Source organism: Astatotilapia calliptera, chromosome 3 (genome assembly GCF_900246225.1).
Source record: "Astatotilapia calliptera chromosome 3, fAstCal1.2, whole genome shotgun sequence".
Classification (NCBI taxonomy): domain Eukaryota; kingdom Metazoa; phylum Chordata; class Actinopteri; order Cichliformes; family Cichlidae; genus Astatotilapia; species Astatotilapia calliptera.
Window position 1 is genome coordinate 35,495,524 of NC_039304.1, and position 18,682 is coordinate 35,514,205.

General features: G+C 39.1%; 1 protein-coding gene across 2 annotated transcripts; it reads left to right on the plus strand.

Annotated features, from left to right (window-relative positions):
- The first annotated feature begins 7,284 nt into the window (after positions 1 to 7,284).
- On the plus strand, positions 7,285 to 18,439 carry LOC113019394 (cystine/glutamate transporter-like). 2 transcript variants are annotated; one of them, XM_026163093.1, is made up of 14 exons: positions 7,285 to 7,440; positions 12,598 to 12,833; positions 13,210 to 13,336; positions 13,414 to 13,529; positions 14,702 to 14,851; positions 15,464 to 15,563; positions 15,740 to 15,784; positions 15,868 to 15,991; positions 16,078 to 16,181; positions 16,259 to 16,355; positions 16,647 to 16,796; positions 16,910 to 17,087; positions 18,098 to 18,207; positions 18,313 to 18,439. In XM_026163093.1, exons 1-13 carry the CDS (start codon positions 7,382 to 7,384, stop codon positions 18,160 to 18,162), a joined length of 1,551 nt encoding a protein of 516 aa, XP_026018878.1. In that variant the 5' UTR covers positions 7,285 to 7,381; the 3' UTR covers positions 18,163 to 18,207; positions 18,313 to 18,439. The 2 variants fall into 2 exon arrangements, with proteins under 2 accessions (XP_026018878.1, XP_026018879.1); XM_026163094.1 differs by having other exon boundaries at positions 7,286 to 7,440; positions 14,726 to 14,851; positions 18,098 to 18,439.
- Positions 18,440 to 18,682: the final 243 nt, after the last annotated feature.

Below are 18,682 nucleotides of genomic sequence, written 5' to 3' on the forward strand. Positions count from 1 at the left end.
CCCCTTATTTATGTGATTTGACCTTGTTTAAATACACAAAACTGAAGCAAAACTTACATGTTTAGGCTATATTTAGTTATTTAGTAGATGTACCGCAAATAATTTAATTTTTTTTCCAAACGTGTTTTGTTTTTGTTTGTTTGTTTATTACTAGAGGTAATATATGCAAAAATACATGTAAAGATAAAAGTAACAGTGGATGGTATGTTGCAGTCACATTTAACAGTCACATGTTGTAGTCCATGTGTAATGGACGGAATTTCTTACATCCCTAGGGGATTCAGAAATACTGGGAATAGTTGGTGTACAAAAGGTCATGCATCAGGTGTAATGAGGCCTCTTTGTCTCCCTTAATGATGGAGGCTGATTGAACAGAGTGTCCCAAGCTGCATGTGTACAGTAATTGTACCACTGGTGAGTTGAATTTTAAGGTTTGGCACTCCCGGGTGCTTTTGCACTTGCTGCAGTAGGTGCTGGTGGGTTAAGGGAAAAGCTAAACACAAGTATTTTTTTTCAAGCTGGATGCTTTACTATAGCTGAGACAGAGAGACTAATCTCAAAGCAGTTCTTCAAGAATCATAAACCTACAGCTGCCTGGGCTGTGTGGACAAGAATTTCTGGTATTAACTGAGCACATATGTGTATAAACCCATGATATTTTTATAGTAGTTAAATTTGTGCTGTGTCTGAGTCTAATTCTTTTTTTCTCTCTCTTTCCAATTCTAGTCAAGTGCTGATTATTTTACACTTTTAACTGTTAAACTGTTGTTTGTTCTCTTGGTGATTTGTCCTAATAATTTTTAATCATGGCCCTTCTGTCTTCTTCAGAGTTTCCTAGTGGCAGCCAGTCTGCACACTTGGGGCAGTATGGTTTATGGTGGCTGTGCAGTAGTATTGGAGTGTGATCATTTAGTTTGTGTGAGTGGTAACTGTACTGCAACCTCCATCTGCCCTCTTTTTTGCAGCATAATCTTTAGCAGGGTCAGTGGATTTTTTTTAATTAATTGATTTGCATCCCCTAAATGTTTATAAAATGAATAAAAGCGCTAAAGTTTTGATAACGATGCCACATTACTTTATTGAATTCTATTCATACATTTTGCTATAATTTACTGGGCATTATTATCCTGGAGGTGGTGGTGGAAAAACAATTCAGCAAAACTTGAGGTTTGCATATGATTTTGAACAATTTGGTTTTAATAATTTTTCACAGCTCTGCTATGCACATATAACCTCTGCATTTTAAGTACTTATACTGCAGGATCAATTCGTCTGTAAAGAGTTTATTACTCTCTGACACTCATGGTTGGTAAAATAAATCAGTGACGAGGTCACTGTGTGACCGCAGCTTTTTTTAAAAGTCATTTATCCTTCAAATGTTTGAAGATGCTCTATTGTGACTGTGCCCTACGTTAGATCCAGCCTGCCTCTGTGGAGAGGCACTTGTCTTTGTTTGGGAATGGGGCTCTCTATTGTGGTGACAGCTGCCAAGCTGAAGAAGCTGACACACAGCAAAGTATGCAGTTTCTGGATGCAGCTGTGAAGAGAGTGATATGATAGGTTTACTTTTATTTTTCTATACCATGCATATGGTGATTCATTGACAGATGGATCCTGGTATCTGCTATAGTAGATTTGAAATGGGTATAAAATAGGATGGACATCTACACCTTAACTGTACTGGCTTTGTAATCAATAAATTAATGTTTTAAATCACAATTACACTGTTTTTGAGTTACAACCCTTCAATTAAATATATGTTCTTTGTTAGGCAGATAATTTTTTGGGGAAAAAGCCACATTTTTGTAGTTTTGCCTTGGTACACCACCACAGTGCAATTTAACTAAATCAATGTTTGAGTTTTACAAAAAGTTTACATTGACTGTTCAGGAATTGCAGCCAATTTTATACAGCCTCTCATTCTCAGAGCCTCAAAATTAATCAGACAACTGCCCGACAAGCAGTTTCACAGCCAGGGGAGGCCCCTTCTCTTGTTATTTCATGACAACTGTGCAGACAGAAACAGACAGAATATGTGAAGTTCATTCAGAGTGTTGAATTTGCATTTTACAGCTTTTCACTGTAATTTTAAATTTGAGGCCCAAAGAAATGTCAGTGCAACAATCTAGTAGATCCTTAAACAGAAAGAACTCACTAGGGAGTTCAGCAATAGCAGAAAGTCTCAAAGACTACAGAAGACCACTAAAGTGCATGAATTGTTAACATGGGTTAAAGAAATTACTTCACAACATCTAACCAAACCAAGGATGCTCAAAAACAGGTGTATCAATGACATAGTCTACAATGAAGAGGTAACTTCATAAATGAAAAGACAAATGGCTTTACAAGAAGGTGCAAACCGCTGGTTACACTCAGAGTCAGAGTCTGAGTCTGCACAGCTCCCAGAAAGAAAAAAAAAACTGTTTGGATAGATCAAACCTAAGATTTGCTTGTACTAGGATGATAGGAAGAAAAGCTTGGAGGAAAGAAACAACATGATGGTGGCAATGTGATAGTATGGTCACGTGACTCATGGCCACTAATGTTTATTGATTGAGTGACTGCTGATAGAAGCAGCAGGATAAATTCTGATATGTAAACTGCTATACTCTGCTCAGATTGAACCGAATACAGCAAACCAGTGTGAATGGACAAAAAACTAAGACAGTATAGCCAATGGACCTTTTTTCAGTTGCTGGAGACAAAAACAGAAAGTCTGAAAGCAGCAAGTCAAAGCAGCTGCAGTAAATTCCCAGCAGAAGATCTCAAGGGCGAAACCACAGCATTTGGTGATGTTGGGCAGTCACTGACTGCAAAGGATATTGATCCAAGTATTAAAACAGCCCTATTATTAAGTCCTCTGAAAATGGAGTGGGGGTTGTGTGAACAGTTAATGCTAAAAATCTCTTTAATTAAAGCTGGAAAACTGCAATTCAATCACATGATAACTGATTGATTTCAAATCCTTAACAGCAATTGTTTAGCAGATTTATTTCTGCACTTCCACAGCTTCACCTGCAGGTGCCACTGTTGCACAGCCACACGTTAAACGAATATTGCAATGTGACGAAGCCTCTTTTAATTAATGCATAATCAACAGCAACACTAAAACAGATTTTGCAATAAGGTTTATCTATACAGGGTGATCTGCTGGTTTTCCTTTAAGACAGAAAACTGTGCACAGTTATGCTACATTACTAACAAGTGCAGCATGAAATTCCTCCAGAAACTGACCTTACATTCATTTATACTGCAGTTTACAGCTTTTTCATATTTTCAGACACATTGTTGACTATATGTTGTCATAACTCAGTCATCATTCAAGTACTTGGAAGTGAGTAGCTGAAATCCTGTTTTATAAACTATAAGCTTCATCCCAGTTTGTGTTAGAGTCAGGGTTAATCTAATATGTGTATTTTGGATACTGTGGAGATACAGAAATTCTTTTATTGCTGCCATATAATCTGCATCATTATAATTGCATTAATAACATTCTTTACAGCATTATTTCATGTAATAATATTTCTCACAGTATTGATACTGCATTACAGCTGTTTATTGAAGATGTCCATTTGAGGATCCTTCCATTATGTTAACTTTTATTACAAGTACGGTTAGAAGTATTTTATACACATTGCATATCTGTGCTTATTTTGAGTTGATGTTCGGTTCATTAAGGGTCTTAAGCTTCACTGGCGTGACTGTCCAGGTGATACATGCTGAGGGAAACTAGAACATAGAAGGATAACTGCAATGCATGCTTGCAGTACATATAATACATATAATCTAGGAATGTGTCCGGCCTGAGACCTTAACTCATTTGGTGTCTTACTATATTTTATTCTACTTGGTAACAGATGATCAGAGTCAATAATTAGCCTCAGAGACCCTGAGGGCTTGAAGTTTATTACCTTGTATGGAAGGTTTTATAGAAAAGAGAAGTTCTATGTCTGCTTATAGCTATTAAAGATGTACGATAAACTGTGACTAATGTCTGGAACCTATTTTAATCTGTCATTTACGCCATGGGGGGGCGTGTACCCCACTGCTTTATAAGTATCCACAACATGTATTTTGGTCAGAAGACATATGTTGATGTTTTCTCCGGGCTGTTAATAAACTCAACGTTTGATTGCACTTTTTTGGGGCCTCCGTGGTTTGTGACACTGCTCTACATTGATCGATTTTGCGACAATACTTACAATCCAAACTGTTAGTGATTTTATTCAGAATATAATCCTTTAAGAAAATTCTATCAAAACTTTTTCCAGGCTATCAAAAGTCTGGTAGACAGCGTTTTAGTTCCCTCAAAAAGTATTGCCTTAGAATATCCTCAACCTTCACGCGAGCCACCCAGACTCTTTGAAATCTGAAGAACCACTGTTTATTTTTCAAAGAGGTTAAATCATGATCATACAAGAACCAAAAACAATATTATTCAGTTTTGACTTAGATCTCCTCCACTTAAGCCATGGTGAGAGCCTGCTGGCGTTTAGTCAGGTGCACGCACCTCTGTGGTGCAGGGAAATAGGCACCATCTCTACAAGGTGTAGTATTTCTAAAGCCAGTGCCCTCTACATTCTTCTTCTAACTTTTCCCAAAAAACAGGGAGGTAGAGCAGAGTCATTGGGTTTGACTTTTGCTGGAAATTCCCAGACCTAACAGTGAGTAGACGGCACATGGTTTAGACTGGGTTAGATGAAAATGCTCATATAAATGGGAGGTCTTTTTTCAAGGGGATTGAAGTGGTGCTTTATGTGTCTTTATATACAGTGGGGCAAAAAAGTATTTAGTCAGCCACCGATTGTGCAAGTTCCCCCACTTAAAATGATGACAGAGGTCAGTAATTTGCACCAGAGGTACACTTCAACTGTGAGAGACAGAATGTGAAAAAAAAATATCCATGAATCCACATGGTAGGATTTGTAAAGAATTTATTCGTAAATCAGGGTGGAAAATAAGTATTTGGTCAATAACAAAAATACAACTCAATGCTTTGTAACATAACCTTTGTTGGCAATAACAGAGGTCAAACGTTTACTATAGGTCTTTACCAGGTTTGCACACACAGTAGCTGGTATTTTGGCCCATTCCTCCATGCAGATCTTCTCGAGAGCAGTGATGTTTTGGGGCTGTCGCCGAGCAACACGGACTTTCAACTCCCGCCACAGATTTCTATGGGGTTGAGGTCTGGAGACTGGCTAGGCCACTCCAGGACTTTCAAATGCTTCTTACGGAGCCACTCCTTTGTTGCCCGGGCGGTGTGTTTTGGATCATTGTCATGTTGGAAGACCCAGCCTCGTTTCATCTTCAAAGTTCTCACTGATGGAAGGAGGTTTTGGCTCAAAATCTCACGATACATGGCCCCATTCATTCTGTCCTTAACACGGATCAGTCGTCCTGTCCCCTTGGCAGAAAAACGGCCCCATAGCATGATGTTTCCACCCCCATGCTTCACAGTAGGTATGGTGTTCTTGGGATGCAACTCAGTATTCTTCTTCCTCCAAACACGACGAGTTGAGTTTATACCAAAGAGTTCTACTTGGGTTTCGTCTGACCACATGACATTCTCCCAATCCTCTGCTGTATCATCCATGTGCTCTCTGGCAAACTTCAGACGGGCCTGGACATGCACTGGCTTCAGCAGCGGAACACGTCTGGCACTGCGGGATTTGATTCCCTGCCGTTGTAGTGTGTTACTGATGGTGACCTTTGTTACTTTGGTCCCAGCTCTCTGCAGGTCATTCACCAGGTCCCCCCGTGTGGTTCTGGGATCTTTGCTCACCGTTCTCATGATCATTTTGACCCCACGGGATGAGATCTTGCGTGGAGCCCCAGATCGAGGGAGATTATCAGTGGTCTTGTATGTCTTCCATTTTCTGATGATTGCTCCCACAGTTGATTTTTTCACACCAAGCTGCTTGCCTATTGTAGATTCACTCTTCCCAGTCTGGTGCAGGTCTACAATACTTTTCCTGGTGTCCTTCGAAAGCTCTTTGGTCTTGGCCATGGCGGAGTTTGGAGTCTGACTGTTTGAGGCTGTGGACAGGTGTCTTTTATACAGATGATGAGTTCAAACAGGTGCCATTCATACAGGTAACGAGTGGGGGACAGAAAAGCTTCTTACAGAAGACGTTACAGGTCTGTGAGAGCCAGAGATTTTCCTTGTTTGAGGTGACCAAATACTTATTTTCCACCCTAATTTACGAATAAATTCTTTACAAATCCTACCATGTGAATTCATGGATTTTTTTTTCACATTCTGTCTCTCACAGTTGAAGTGTACCTCTGGTGCAAATTACTGACCTCTGTCATCATTTTAAGTGGGGGAACTTGCACAATCGGTGGCTGACTAATTACTTTTTTGCCCCACTGTATGTGTGCAAACATGGCCCAAGATTCAATGAGAGTTTCAGTGCTAATTTGGAGCAATGTTGGTGACCTCTGTCCTCTGATTCACAGCCGAGGAATGCTCTTTGTGCTTCAATCAGCAGCAGAACCAAGGAGAGTAGCCTAGTCCACAGCAGCGCCCTTGACTCAAAAATGCAGTCACATAAACCTCAGGTGTTTAAAATCTCGCCACTGCTGTTACACAAATACATGCAAATACCTCTCTCTCTCTCTCTCTCTCTCGCTCACTCACACACACACACACACACACACACACACACACACACACACACACACACACACACACACACACACACACACACACACACACACAAAGGCAAGCATGATGACCCCAAATCATCCGAATCTGAATGTTTAGGACCTTGAACGTCCCGCGCAGTCAGGGCCTTACAAAGGTCTACTGCACAATAGGAATTCCCCAGTTGGATTAACTAGACAGTCCTTGGACACACACAGAAAGAGTGGAGGAGAAAAATGCCGGACCACCCCTGTTTTCAGTTCATGCTGAGCCACCATGCCTGACTCACATTCACACTTTAAACACTCACTGAATGCAGTATGATAAAGGCATGGGTCAAACGATTCAGAACGGCGTTCCGGCACTTTTTGTTAAATCTTATAAGACGTTTAATACAAAATAATGTAAAGTCAATCTTGTTTTTCATGTAGTCCACCCTGGCCCTTCCAGTGGATGCCATGGAAGCAGCTAAGTCACCACATGTTGTCACCCGCACACGTCCTCAGAGTGGTGTCGATGCAAAGAAGATGCAGGGACAAGATGTTTCTTGAAGTGGCGTCTAATTTCAAATGCAACATTTCAAATAGCTCAACGAATATCACCAAAGAAACAAACTGTTCTGTAACATTTGCAACATACTGCGTCTGCGAGCTACCGTTATCTGCAGTTGCTGTAGCTGCAGTTTCCTGGAAGAAAAAGAAAAGTGAGTGTGAGATAAGTTTACACATAGAGATGGAGGAAGACAAAAGAGAAAGAGGTCAGGAGAGGAAGATGGGAGAGTCTCTTCAAAGGTAAGGACCAGAAATTTAAAGCTTAAATCTGAACAACAATGAATGCTATTATATATGTCAGTTTAACCATTAAAATGAAATTTAAATAATATAATGGATCAAAGTAGGCATCCAGATACCTTTAACTATGGCTGACTTACAAGACCGGTTCCTAGAAGTAGTAATCGTGAGTAATTTTAATTTTAATTTAAGCTACTGATGTTCTTTCCAAATTCCACCTTTTACTAGCATTATACTGGTTTGACTCATTCCTCAAATCCCACTTTAACCACTGGATGAAGCACAGAAAAGGCTGACATCATCTGCTAGCCATAGTTTCAAGCCTAGGATCTGAAAAAAGAAAAAACAGAACAATGTTTCTCTAAAAGAGATTAAAAGCGTTTCCTTAATTAAAAATTGGATTTATTAATGGAAAGAAAAAGAAAGGGTGTTGATCCTACCTCGCAAACAATAATTAGATCAAAGAAAATTTACGTATAGCTCACATGACCTTGTGGACACAGACGTCTTTGTTTGACAATGAAGACAATGAAAAGTGGTTGAAATATCTGTAAGACTCAAAAACGTGGGCAAAGATGCAAATACATACTCTTTATTCATTATCATGCTCACTCGTCTTGATGTTTTGTTTTTTATGTGATCCATAAACAGTGTGAACAGCACATACAGTCCCGTGAAAAAGAAAGTTTTTACTGGGCTGTGTGAAATCCTGTGAAAAACTGAGTAGCCTACACCCGATCATTCAGTTCAACCATCTTTAGCAGCAATAATTTGAAGTAATCATTTTTTCTCTGACTTTATCGGTCTCTTACATTATGGAGGAATTTCGGCCCACTCTTCCTTACATCATTGGGCTTCAGTTCTTTGAGATTTGGAGGTGTTCATTAATCCGCAGCTGTCTTTGGAGTGTTGCAGCACTATTTGTTTTTCAGCAATTCTGTTGTAGACTTGCTCATGTCCTTGAGATTGCTGTTCCACTAACCCAATTTCAATCAAGATGTAGCTGTTGGACAGATGGGCTCACTTTGACTCTAGAATACTTTGGTATTGACTGCAAGGTGCCCAAGTCCTCTGGTAAAATTGGATGTCTCGAGAACGGTCTCGAGACCACTTTTATGTGGTCTTGGTCTTGTCTTGGTCTCGCTGTCTCGGTCTCGCTGTCTCAGATCGACATAGTGGTCGGGATATTTGGGGTCAACAGTATCCATGACACACAACGTAACGTTCGATAATGTGTCATGCGCAAAAGCTTTAGCTCTAAGAACCGTGCTTAGAGAGTGCTTTGTAGTGAATCAGAAGAGTCGACTCCCATTGAGCGAGAGCCGGCTCCTCACTTAATTTCTTTTCGCTGCTCAGCTCTCACACAGTAGCTCAGCTATGCTCCAATCCCTCCATATTGTGGCCAATCACATGCGAGGATATAGGATAATATCATTATGTAAAAAACAGAGAGGGTGAGAGACGCGATAGTCAAGTGGAGCGTGCGTCTGTCCTCTCAGTAAGTGAGTGAGACTGTAGACAGCAGTGAGGAGGGCTGTGCGAGTGCATCGCAAAAACACATAAATATGCCTGGCACCCGTGGCTGCAATTTAAAGACTTTTTTTTGTCTCGGTCTTGGTCTTGGTCTCGTCTCGACTTTGTCTTGGTCTTGACTCGGTCCGTCTTGGTCTTGGTCTTGTCTTGGTCTCGATACCCTCTGGTCTTGGTATTGTCTTGTTCTTGGTTTAGGCAGTCTTGACTACAAGTCTTTACTCTGGCTTCAAAGCGAGTCCATTACCACTCCACCACTTTGAAAGGTTTTATGAGACGTCTGTGCTGATATGCTGTATTTGGTTTTCACTCAAATTGGCGCTATACTTTATGACTAAACATCTCCACTTGAATTCTGTCTGTCCAAAGGAGAGAAGTCTTGTTGTTTGTTCGGGGAAACAACTTTTCTAACCATGCTCGGGCGATCGTGGCTCAAGAGTTGGGAGTTCGCCTTGTAATCGGAAGGTTGCCGGTTCGAGCCCCGGCTTGGACGGTCTCGGTCGTTGTGTCCTTGGACACGACACTTCACCCACTGCCTACTGGTGGTGGTCAGAGGGCCCGGTGGGGCCAGTGTCCGGCAGCCTCACCTCTGTCAGTGCGCCCCAGGGTGGCTGTGGCTACAATGTAGCTTGCCATCACCAGTGTGTGTGTGAATGGGTGGATGACTGGATATGTAAAGCGCTTTGGGGTCCTTAGGGACTAGTAAAGCACTATATAAATACAGGCCATTTACCATTTACCATGCTGCCATGTTCTTTCTAGCACAAAGAGGTTTTTTCCTTGCACACTGCACAGCCTGATCTTGAGTTGAATTTACTTGGACGTCCACTCTTGGGATGCTTGCAGCATCTTGTTAACACACACCTGAGTGCTTTAGACCTGCAAACTGCCAAAACTTCTACTTTCCAGGAGGTGGTCACACTTACTGGTGATCAGTTAAACAAGGGGATTTGTAGCACCTGCTTGTTCTTTACCCTCTTCATTCTTATGGGAACAGTGAATGTGGACTTTCTTTTTCACACACCTGTAGAAAGTCTAGTTATTACCATTTCTATCTACTAACACATAGTGGCATGGTAGCCTCTCGCCTGTCCCAGTTAAGCTGTTAAAACACTTTAGCTATTTTTCTTAATTAATTAATGAATTATTTTTCTGTGCACTCAAACCTTTTCATTTAGAAAATGAATTATGGACATATAGATATCAAGATATAGGCCCCTAGAAGCTTAATCATACCCTGCCTTGACATTACCAGTGTTAAAACACCATCAGATAAATTGCTTGTTTTCCGTCTAGACTTAAAAAATTAATGATCATATGTTTGTAGTAGAGATGGCACGATACCACTTTTTTATGTCCGATACCGATACCGATATCATAAATTTGGATATCTGCCGATACCGATATGAATCCGATATAGTGTTTTTTAATCAACAAAACTGTTTTTTAAAATATCTTGCTGCATTTTGCAAGTCTGCAAGTTCATACTCAAGTTTAAAACAACAACTACACTAAAGCTATTCTGTTATACCTGTATACAAAAAAAATATTTCATAGTTCAGCAATACTGATCAATCTAATAAACTTAGACCTACACCATCCTCCCTATTCTGGTATTTTAAAGAGTACTTAGCGTAAATATTAAGCAACCTAACTAATAGGGTTCCAACTCCCAGCAACAACAAAAATAAATAAATAAAAAATAGGGAACCACCCCTCACGCTCCACCTCATGATGCTTAATCGACGTAATCAACCTTAATTTGATGCAGTGTGAAAAAAAAATGCACAGAAATCAATTATTTTTCAAGAAATATTAAATAGATTCAACATCTTCCTTCAACAAAATTGCAGACTGCACAGATGGTACCTTCCCAAAGTAAAAAGTACTATAGCTTACTAGGGTATATATATTAGACTTAATAGTCACTATATACAGTAATTGACTTCTATTCATTTTACATCAAATTAAAACTTTGGGTGTCAGATAATTATTTATTAAAAGCTCGACATTTTAAATGAGAATAAGAAAGAAAAGTATGTCTTTATGTCCCCTTTTCCCAGTTAATGCCCTATCGGCCCCCCTGGCTAAACTTTGCTAGATCCGCCCCTGCACAGTTACCAGCCGTCAGCTACGTAGAAAAAGATCCTGGTGTAGAAAGTAATAATAAATAAATTCTAACAACAGCTGATCAAGCTTAAACGTGCTGCTGTTGTTCAGCCGCTGGTTTCCTCTTTCTGGTGCAAAGTGGACCAAAAACAAACAAGAGAGACGGACTCACGACAGAAAAGCCGATCAGCTGATCATTTAAGCAGTTTCACGATTGAAGTAGCAGCCAGAGAGCGAGAGGCAGTCGCTCGTTAAGCTTAACGTGGGAATGCTTTACAAACATTCAGAGATGGACTTACACACTTGCTTTACTTCTCTCGGGATAACTTTGTCGGAGATGAAATGCCAGGTTGCTAGCGAAGCTCCACATGCTATCCAGACCACCACAGGTCCCGCATGCCACAGCCGCTCTATCACGTGATGCATACTGCTCCGACGTGCTAACGTTCTGAGGTGAGTTACGGTGTGTTGCAAGTTTTGTGAGGTGCTTTCGTGATATTTAATGGATCGGATTACATTTTTTATTTTTCTCCGATATCCGATCCAGTAATTTAGGTCAGTATCGGACCGATACCGATATGTAATATCGGATCGGTCCATCTCTAGTTTGTAGTGGTTGCTCCTGGTTTTAAAATTGCAAGACTGTCATCTGTGCTGATTCATGTCAGTAAAATCTACAACTAATCTCTCTGTTATTTTGTATCTTGTTTTGTCCTTGAATCACAATAGCTTGTTCTTTTATAAATACACTGTGTCATTTATCATGGTTGGGACAAGGTGTCTGACATGTAGGCTTTAACATTTACAATACATTATGTTGACTACATTTTAATCACAAAGGTAATAAATTCTTAATGTAGCCCTTAATATGCTCAGACAGATAGTTTCACAATGCATTAGAGTGCTTTAGCAGCCTTTCAAGTGGATAGTTTATAATGTTAATATTTAAAAATGCAGTCTGCAGAGATGATATAAACCACATTGCTTAGGTTTACACTAATACAGCTTCACATTGTAAACATTTTACTCCCATAGTGGTCAAACAATCTTCAAAAAGGTTTATTTAACTTGACAAAGAAACATGAGACAATCTGTAGCTGAATTCTTTTCATAAATTTGTAAATATCAGTGACGTGTTGTGACTTTTACAGGAAGGGAAGCAGTGATAAATGAACATTCTGTAGTAGGTAGACAAATGAGAACACATAAACTGTGTGAAACCAGAGGAAAATGACAGCTTGTGTGAACCTTGTTAAAAGTAGCTATGTGCAGTCTATGTAGCTGTTTCTGCAACATCCCAACTCTTTTCTCTTTGAGTCTAAAAGGACTCTGACAAGCTCCACACAAAAGCGTCAAGGCTTAAAGCTGTTATGTTTAATGGCTGAAGTTTGGAAGAGTACTGGCTTTGTTCCCTAATCAGGCTGGACAATGGAGTAAGAGCGAGTGAACACAGAAAAACGTGTAGGTCGAGGCTTCTTTCTGTTATAGCTTCAAGCTCATTTACTTTGTGACCTGCAGCCACGGACAAATGGGACACACACAGATGAATAAAGAGGACGATAACAAGAAGAAGACGGACGAGGAGCTGGTGCACCTTCGGAGGGAGATTGGGCTGCTGCCTGCTGTATCTTTCATCATTGGAACAGTGGTGGGCAGTGGGATCTTCATTGCACCGAAGGGAGTCCTAATGAACAGTGGCAGCGTGGAGCTGTCACTTCTAGTGTGGGGACTGTGTGGGGTCCTCTCCTTGTTTGGTAAGATCTGAATAAAGTGTATTCTGTCTTTTAAAAGCTGTATTTATGTCTCAAGCTTAAAATTCCATAAACTGTAAATTAAAGATGTCAATTCATTGTTTCGTGAACTACACATTTTGAAGCATCATGTTGCAAGCTTGGTTATCAAAGTTTATCAAAGTTCATCAATAATTACAGATGTAAAAATAAATCTCTTAAGCTGGTCATAAATATTACATGTAATAGGTATCTTCAATGTATACATTTGTCTAATAACCACAAAATCTGATTTGAGCCCAACATGATGATCAAATTCTTTAAAGGTTTTGTCAGAAAGGCCTTTGATTGTCAAATCACAATCAAAAAATTTTCATGTGCTTATTTTCTGTTCTTCCAGGGGCACTGTGCTATGCTGAACTAGGCACCACTTTTACAAAATCAGGGGGTCACTTCACGTATCTATTGGAGACATTAGGACCCCTTCCTGCTTTCCTCCGACTCTGGGTTGAGTTCTTTTTTACCAGGTAAGATTATTATTTATCAGGCTAGAGTTATAAAATAGAGTCAGCGCTTAATCACTGAAAATATTTTTAATATCCAGACCAGCTTCGAGTTCCCTTGTGTCCTTGGCCTTCGGTCGTTATGTGGTGGAGCCATTCTTCGCACCATGTGCTGCTCCGACAATGCTAATCAAACTTGTGAGCATCCTTGGAGTGAGTGAGTGGTTTTCAGTTCTCAGTGTTGTGCGAAAGTCTTGAGTCTACCTTGATTTCTTTATGTTTTGCTTCCAAATAGACTGTCTTGTAATAATTTTTCTCTAATTTCTTTAGCTGACTCTATGAAGAACAGAAAAGATAACAGGGCAAGAGATTGTATTTTTGCTCTCACAAAGTGATTCCTAAAGTGTTATTAACCAAAAACCTCTCAAGTGTGCAGTGTTTCCTTTGAAATGTTGAGGAAATGGGAAAAAGTGGTTAAAAGAATCTGTAGCAGATGAACAAAATCCAATGAACATGTCCTTAAATTATAGGAAAAATCCAGTAGAGACTGAGGTATGCATCTAGGCCTTCAGGTAATCCATCTAAAATTCACAGAAGCCGTATTAGAAATGGTCTAAGTGGAAGAGTGTCTGTTACAAAGCCACTGAGGTATGCTACAATACAACTAACTGAAAGTCTGGTTTCATGGAATATTGTTTTGTTCAAATCACTGAGGTACAACAGTGAGTGTCTGAACCAGCTGTAAAACACAGTGGAGGCTCTGTCATGGTTTGGGGCTTGATTTCATGCTGTGATTTTGGAGATCTTGTCAAAATTGTTGGAATTCTGAACACACAAAAGAAACGTCTGACTTTTATAAACCTTTCAATATCAGCTGGAAAGTATCTGACTGGGAATATTTTCATTTTTCAGCTTGAAATGATCCCAAATACCCTGCCAAAGCAGTAAAAGTATATGTGAATAGAAAAACACACAATTGAAAACTATCAGTCATGGACTCAGATCAGAGCTCAGATCTGAACTTGACAAAAATCAGCTTGAGAGAGGAAAGAAAAGGAGGCAGCCAACATGTAAAGAAGATCTTTGAATGTCCTTCAAGAAGCCTGGAGAACTAGGGAGTTCAAGAATAAAGGTCGGAGTACCAAATCTTTAAAGCTCATTTAAATTGTAAAAACAAGTTTCTGCAATTTTGTACAAACTTGTTTTGCCTATATACTTCCAAACAGAACACATATTTCCATGCGTGCAGAAATTTTACTCATTCATCTATTTCCCATTTTCCTTGCAAAATATAAAGAGATGAAGAATGACTCAACAACTTTGCACAGTCCTGTATTTTTTTTTTTTACATGTTTGTATTATACTAACCACAATAGTTTATTTTGCCAGTTGTTTATCTTTGTGTGTCTGTAGCATTTCTTGTGGCAGTCAACTGCTGGAGTGTGCGCATGGCATCTCACATCCAGGTCTCTTTGACTTTCATTAAGATGTTTGCTTTAGTCCTCATCATCATCCCTGGCATCATTGCTTTGGTCAAAGGTGGGAACACGTAATTGTTATTTCTGAAGACACAGACTTCCTAACTGTAAAGATCCACCCAAAAAAGAAAATAAAAAATACTGAAAAAAAGCTGAAAAAAGTAAGAAATACTAAAAAGAACCAGCTTCAGGAACTAATTAGGTTAACTAGCAACAAATGAGCAATATGACTGGATATAAGAAGAGCATTTTAGAGAGTTTCTCAGAAGTAGAAATGTACAGAGGTTCACTACTCTGCAAAAAAAAAAAAAAAAAAAAAAAATCAGAATAATGTAACATTCTTGCACAGTGGTAAAACATGGCTTTGGCCCAAATTTATGTTCAATCGAAAATACGACATTGCTTTTCAGAGACTGGGATTTTCTCTGTGTGATCATTCAATATATTTTCCATGTTCAGTTGTGCACGAAATATAAGATTTGTAAATTCTTGCATCGTTTTTGTACATTTTTGCACAGCAACCCAAATTTTGCAGAATTGATTTTGTACTACTACTACTACCACTAATAATAATAATAATAATAATAATAACAACAACAACAATAACAATAATAATAATAATTACAATGCATTCAGTTGGTTGTCATCTCTTTCTGTATCATCCTTTTTGCAGGAAAGACTGAAAACTTCCAGAATGGTTTTGAGTTTGAATCATTAACATTAGACAGGCTGCCACTCGCCATCTATAATGGCCTATATGCCTACAGTGGATGGTAAGCAAACATATTATATCAGGAGAGCTGCTACAAATACAAACGATTTTAACATGTTTGGGTTTGGTTTTTTTTACCATAATTTATACAAAACTATTTTGCTTAGCTTTGTACAGTCCATTAAATCATACTGTTACAAACATCAGATGCCTGTGTCATTCCTTATTTTTCTTTAGGTTCAATTTGAACTTTGTCACAGAAGAGGTCAAAAATCCAAGCAGGTAGATTGCATCTTCATTTTTTGTTTCTCAGACCAAGTTGGCTGCAGCTCTTATATCACTCTGTCTGTATCCTGTCTTAACAGAAACATCCCACTGGCAATAATCTCGTCTATGGTGACCGTGACAGTCTTATATGTGCTTGTTAATGTGGCCTACTACACTATGTTGGCTCCCACTGAGCTGCTGCTGTCTGATGCTGTGGCTGTGGTACATCACATTCTGTACTGTATTAAAAAAGAAAAATCAGAGCGATGTGTGTACAGAGTTTGTGTGATAAGCTCTCTGTCCCGCAGACATTCGCCACCTGTGCTCTTCAGGGATTGGATTCTGTAATTCCAGTACTTGTGGCCTTATCTTGCCTCGGAACACTTAATGGTGGCATCTTTGTGTCACCAAGGTATTCGGACCTCTTAAAACATGATTACTGCCATCTTTTCTGTGGCTTTGAACTCATGTGAGAGCTCTGTCTTGCAGGATACTTTTCGTTGGAGCCAGAGAGGGCTACTGGCCACAGATCTTTTCCACAATCCATATCCGCAGACACACACCTTTACCTGCTTTGCTGTTAATGGTAAAGAGCTGTCCACACATTATAAACCAGTCATCTACGTAAATAAATAGTAAAACGCTTTGAAAATAAAGTACAGAAGACAAGGCATTGGTCAAAAACTCTCAAAGTAGAATGTTTAATTTCAACCAAGAATAAGTCCTAATATTTTATCGTGAATATCTTATTAAATATATTTAAACTGTATATTTAATTCACCTTAAAAAGATATGAGATGATTCTTGATTCTGTGTATTTAATCACTGTGTGTGTAACAGTGACATAAGAGTTACTCTGTTTTCTGTGTGTCTCCAGTACCCACTGATGGTGATCATGTTAATCAGTGGAGATATTTCCCAGCTCATCAGCCTTACCTCCTTTTCTCATTGGTTCTTCATTGCCTTGGCAACCTTGGGGATGCTCATCCATCGATATCGTTTCCCCCTCCACCCTAGACCTTTTAAGGTTAGCATATTGTACTGAATTGCAAAGCCTTTTTGTCTTACTACATGTTAAACTGAACAATTTATTGGTTTGTTTGTTTATGTATTTGCTACATTGTGGTTATTAACATTAAGGTGCCGTTGGTCGTCGCAGTCACCTTCACAGCGGTGTCTTTCTTCATTGTGGGTCTCTCTCTTTACTCGGACCCTTGGAACACAGGATGTAGTTGTGTAGTTACATTGTCTGGGGCTCCAGTTTACTACTTGACCGTCTACCACTTTTGCTTGCCCCCCACATGGAGGCGAATCTTCAGTAAGTCTCATACCTGCAAAGCATTTGAAGTCCTAGTCCATCTGTCCTGCAAGATGGACTAGGTCTCTCACAGAAACACGTGGTTGTTGTGAAAACACTGCGTCACTGCAGTTTTGCCTTAAAATGTATTATCCAGATTTTGATGGGGAAGTCTAGCACCTGTTTGCGTGTAAAATCTAGGTGGTTTTCCATCAGCTGGAAGTGAAATCATGCAATATGCATACTCATTTTGTTACAAAACATCCCTGTGAATGAGGAAGTTAATGACTGAAATCAACTCCTTGCAGAACACGGACACTTTTATTTGTAGTAGTGCTGAAACTTCCCTACTCCTATCACTATCTTACAAATACCCATAAGTCCAATATAAGAGGTGTAAGCAATAATAATAGAACGATAATTTCATTATTTATTTAAATATTTTATTTTGAAAATACAGTGACCACAATGTGGATAACACAGGAACCACAAAGTTTTCCAGTTTTCCACGTAATGCACTTTTTATTAAAGATTTGATTTATTAAGGGAAAAATGTTATTCAACAAAGACGAATGGGCCAAAATTCCTCCACAGCGATGTAAAACACTCATTGTCAGTTATCGCAAAGTCTTGATTGCAGTTCTTGCTTCTAAGAATGGTACAACCAGTTTTTAGGACAGCTACTTTTTTACACCAGGAAGGTTTGGATAACATTTTTGCCTTAATAAACAAAATGATCGTTTAAAGACTGCATTTTGGATTGATTGGTGTTATCTTTGTCTAAGATTATACATTTTTTGAAGAAACATGGGAAACATGTAAGTATGACCAAAAAAATAAATAGAAGAAATCAGGAAGTGATACATAACATCTTCACAGCACTGTATGTGAAACACGAACCTTGGGCTATTATTAAGTCATCAGACTCTGAGCTGGGTCAGACCATTCTTTAGGAAGACAGAAAGATAAACATCTTAAGAAAGAGAGCACTTCTTGACCTGTGCATAATACTGTTTCTCCAACATTCCCAGATTATTGCAGCAAGCAGCTGCAGATCCTTCTTGAAGTGGCTCAACAGGAAGTCAAGACATGCTGAAGACCTGCTTTCTACCAATATACTTCCTGGATAGCATCTTGACAGGTTCTAAAATTTTTGGAATAGCAAAGGGGGAAATTAAACAAAAAGAAAATCCTCTGGTTGAGGAATTTTAGTTAGAACACTGAAAGTGGTCGTTTTTTTCTCAAGGTGACTGCTGATGGGCTCCTGAAGCTGCCAAGATCTGTAGGAGCCATAAAACATTGTTCTATCCGAAGGCTGTGTTTTATTCCTGTCATGGTTCCTTTAGATCTTTTTTTTTTTTTTTAAAGAACTATTGGTTATTTCATGTTTTTCTTTTGCTGTCACTGAATATTTTAGAATGTTTTTCTTTTTAACCCCCTTTTTGTTTATTTTTCAAATAAATCTTGCTTTTTTTCCTCTTCTATATTCACCTACATATTCATATTCTGTGTCTGCATTGAATAAACACAATATGTTCACGTCTTCAAATACCAGAGTGCGTGTCGTGCGTTTTAATCATCTTCTGGAGCATGATCTGCTACTCCGCTTCACATTC

Bases quoted from the DNA above. Each gene is read 5' to 3' on its own strand.
- LOC113019394 (XM_026163093.1), top strand. From the start codon at position 7,382: ATGGAGGAAGACAAAAGAGAAAGAGGTCAGGAGAGGAAGATGGGAGAG. The intron at 15,992-16,077 runs GTACATCACATT...TCTGTCCCGCAG, and splicing joins TGTCTGATGCTGTGGCTGTG to ACATTCGCCACCTGTGCTCT. The intron at 16,182-16,258 runs GTATTCGGACCT...TCTGTCTTGCAG, and splicing joins GGCATCTTTGTGTCACCAAG to GATACTTTTCGTTGGAGCCA.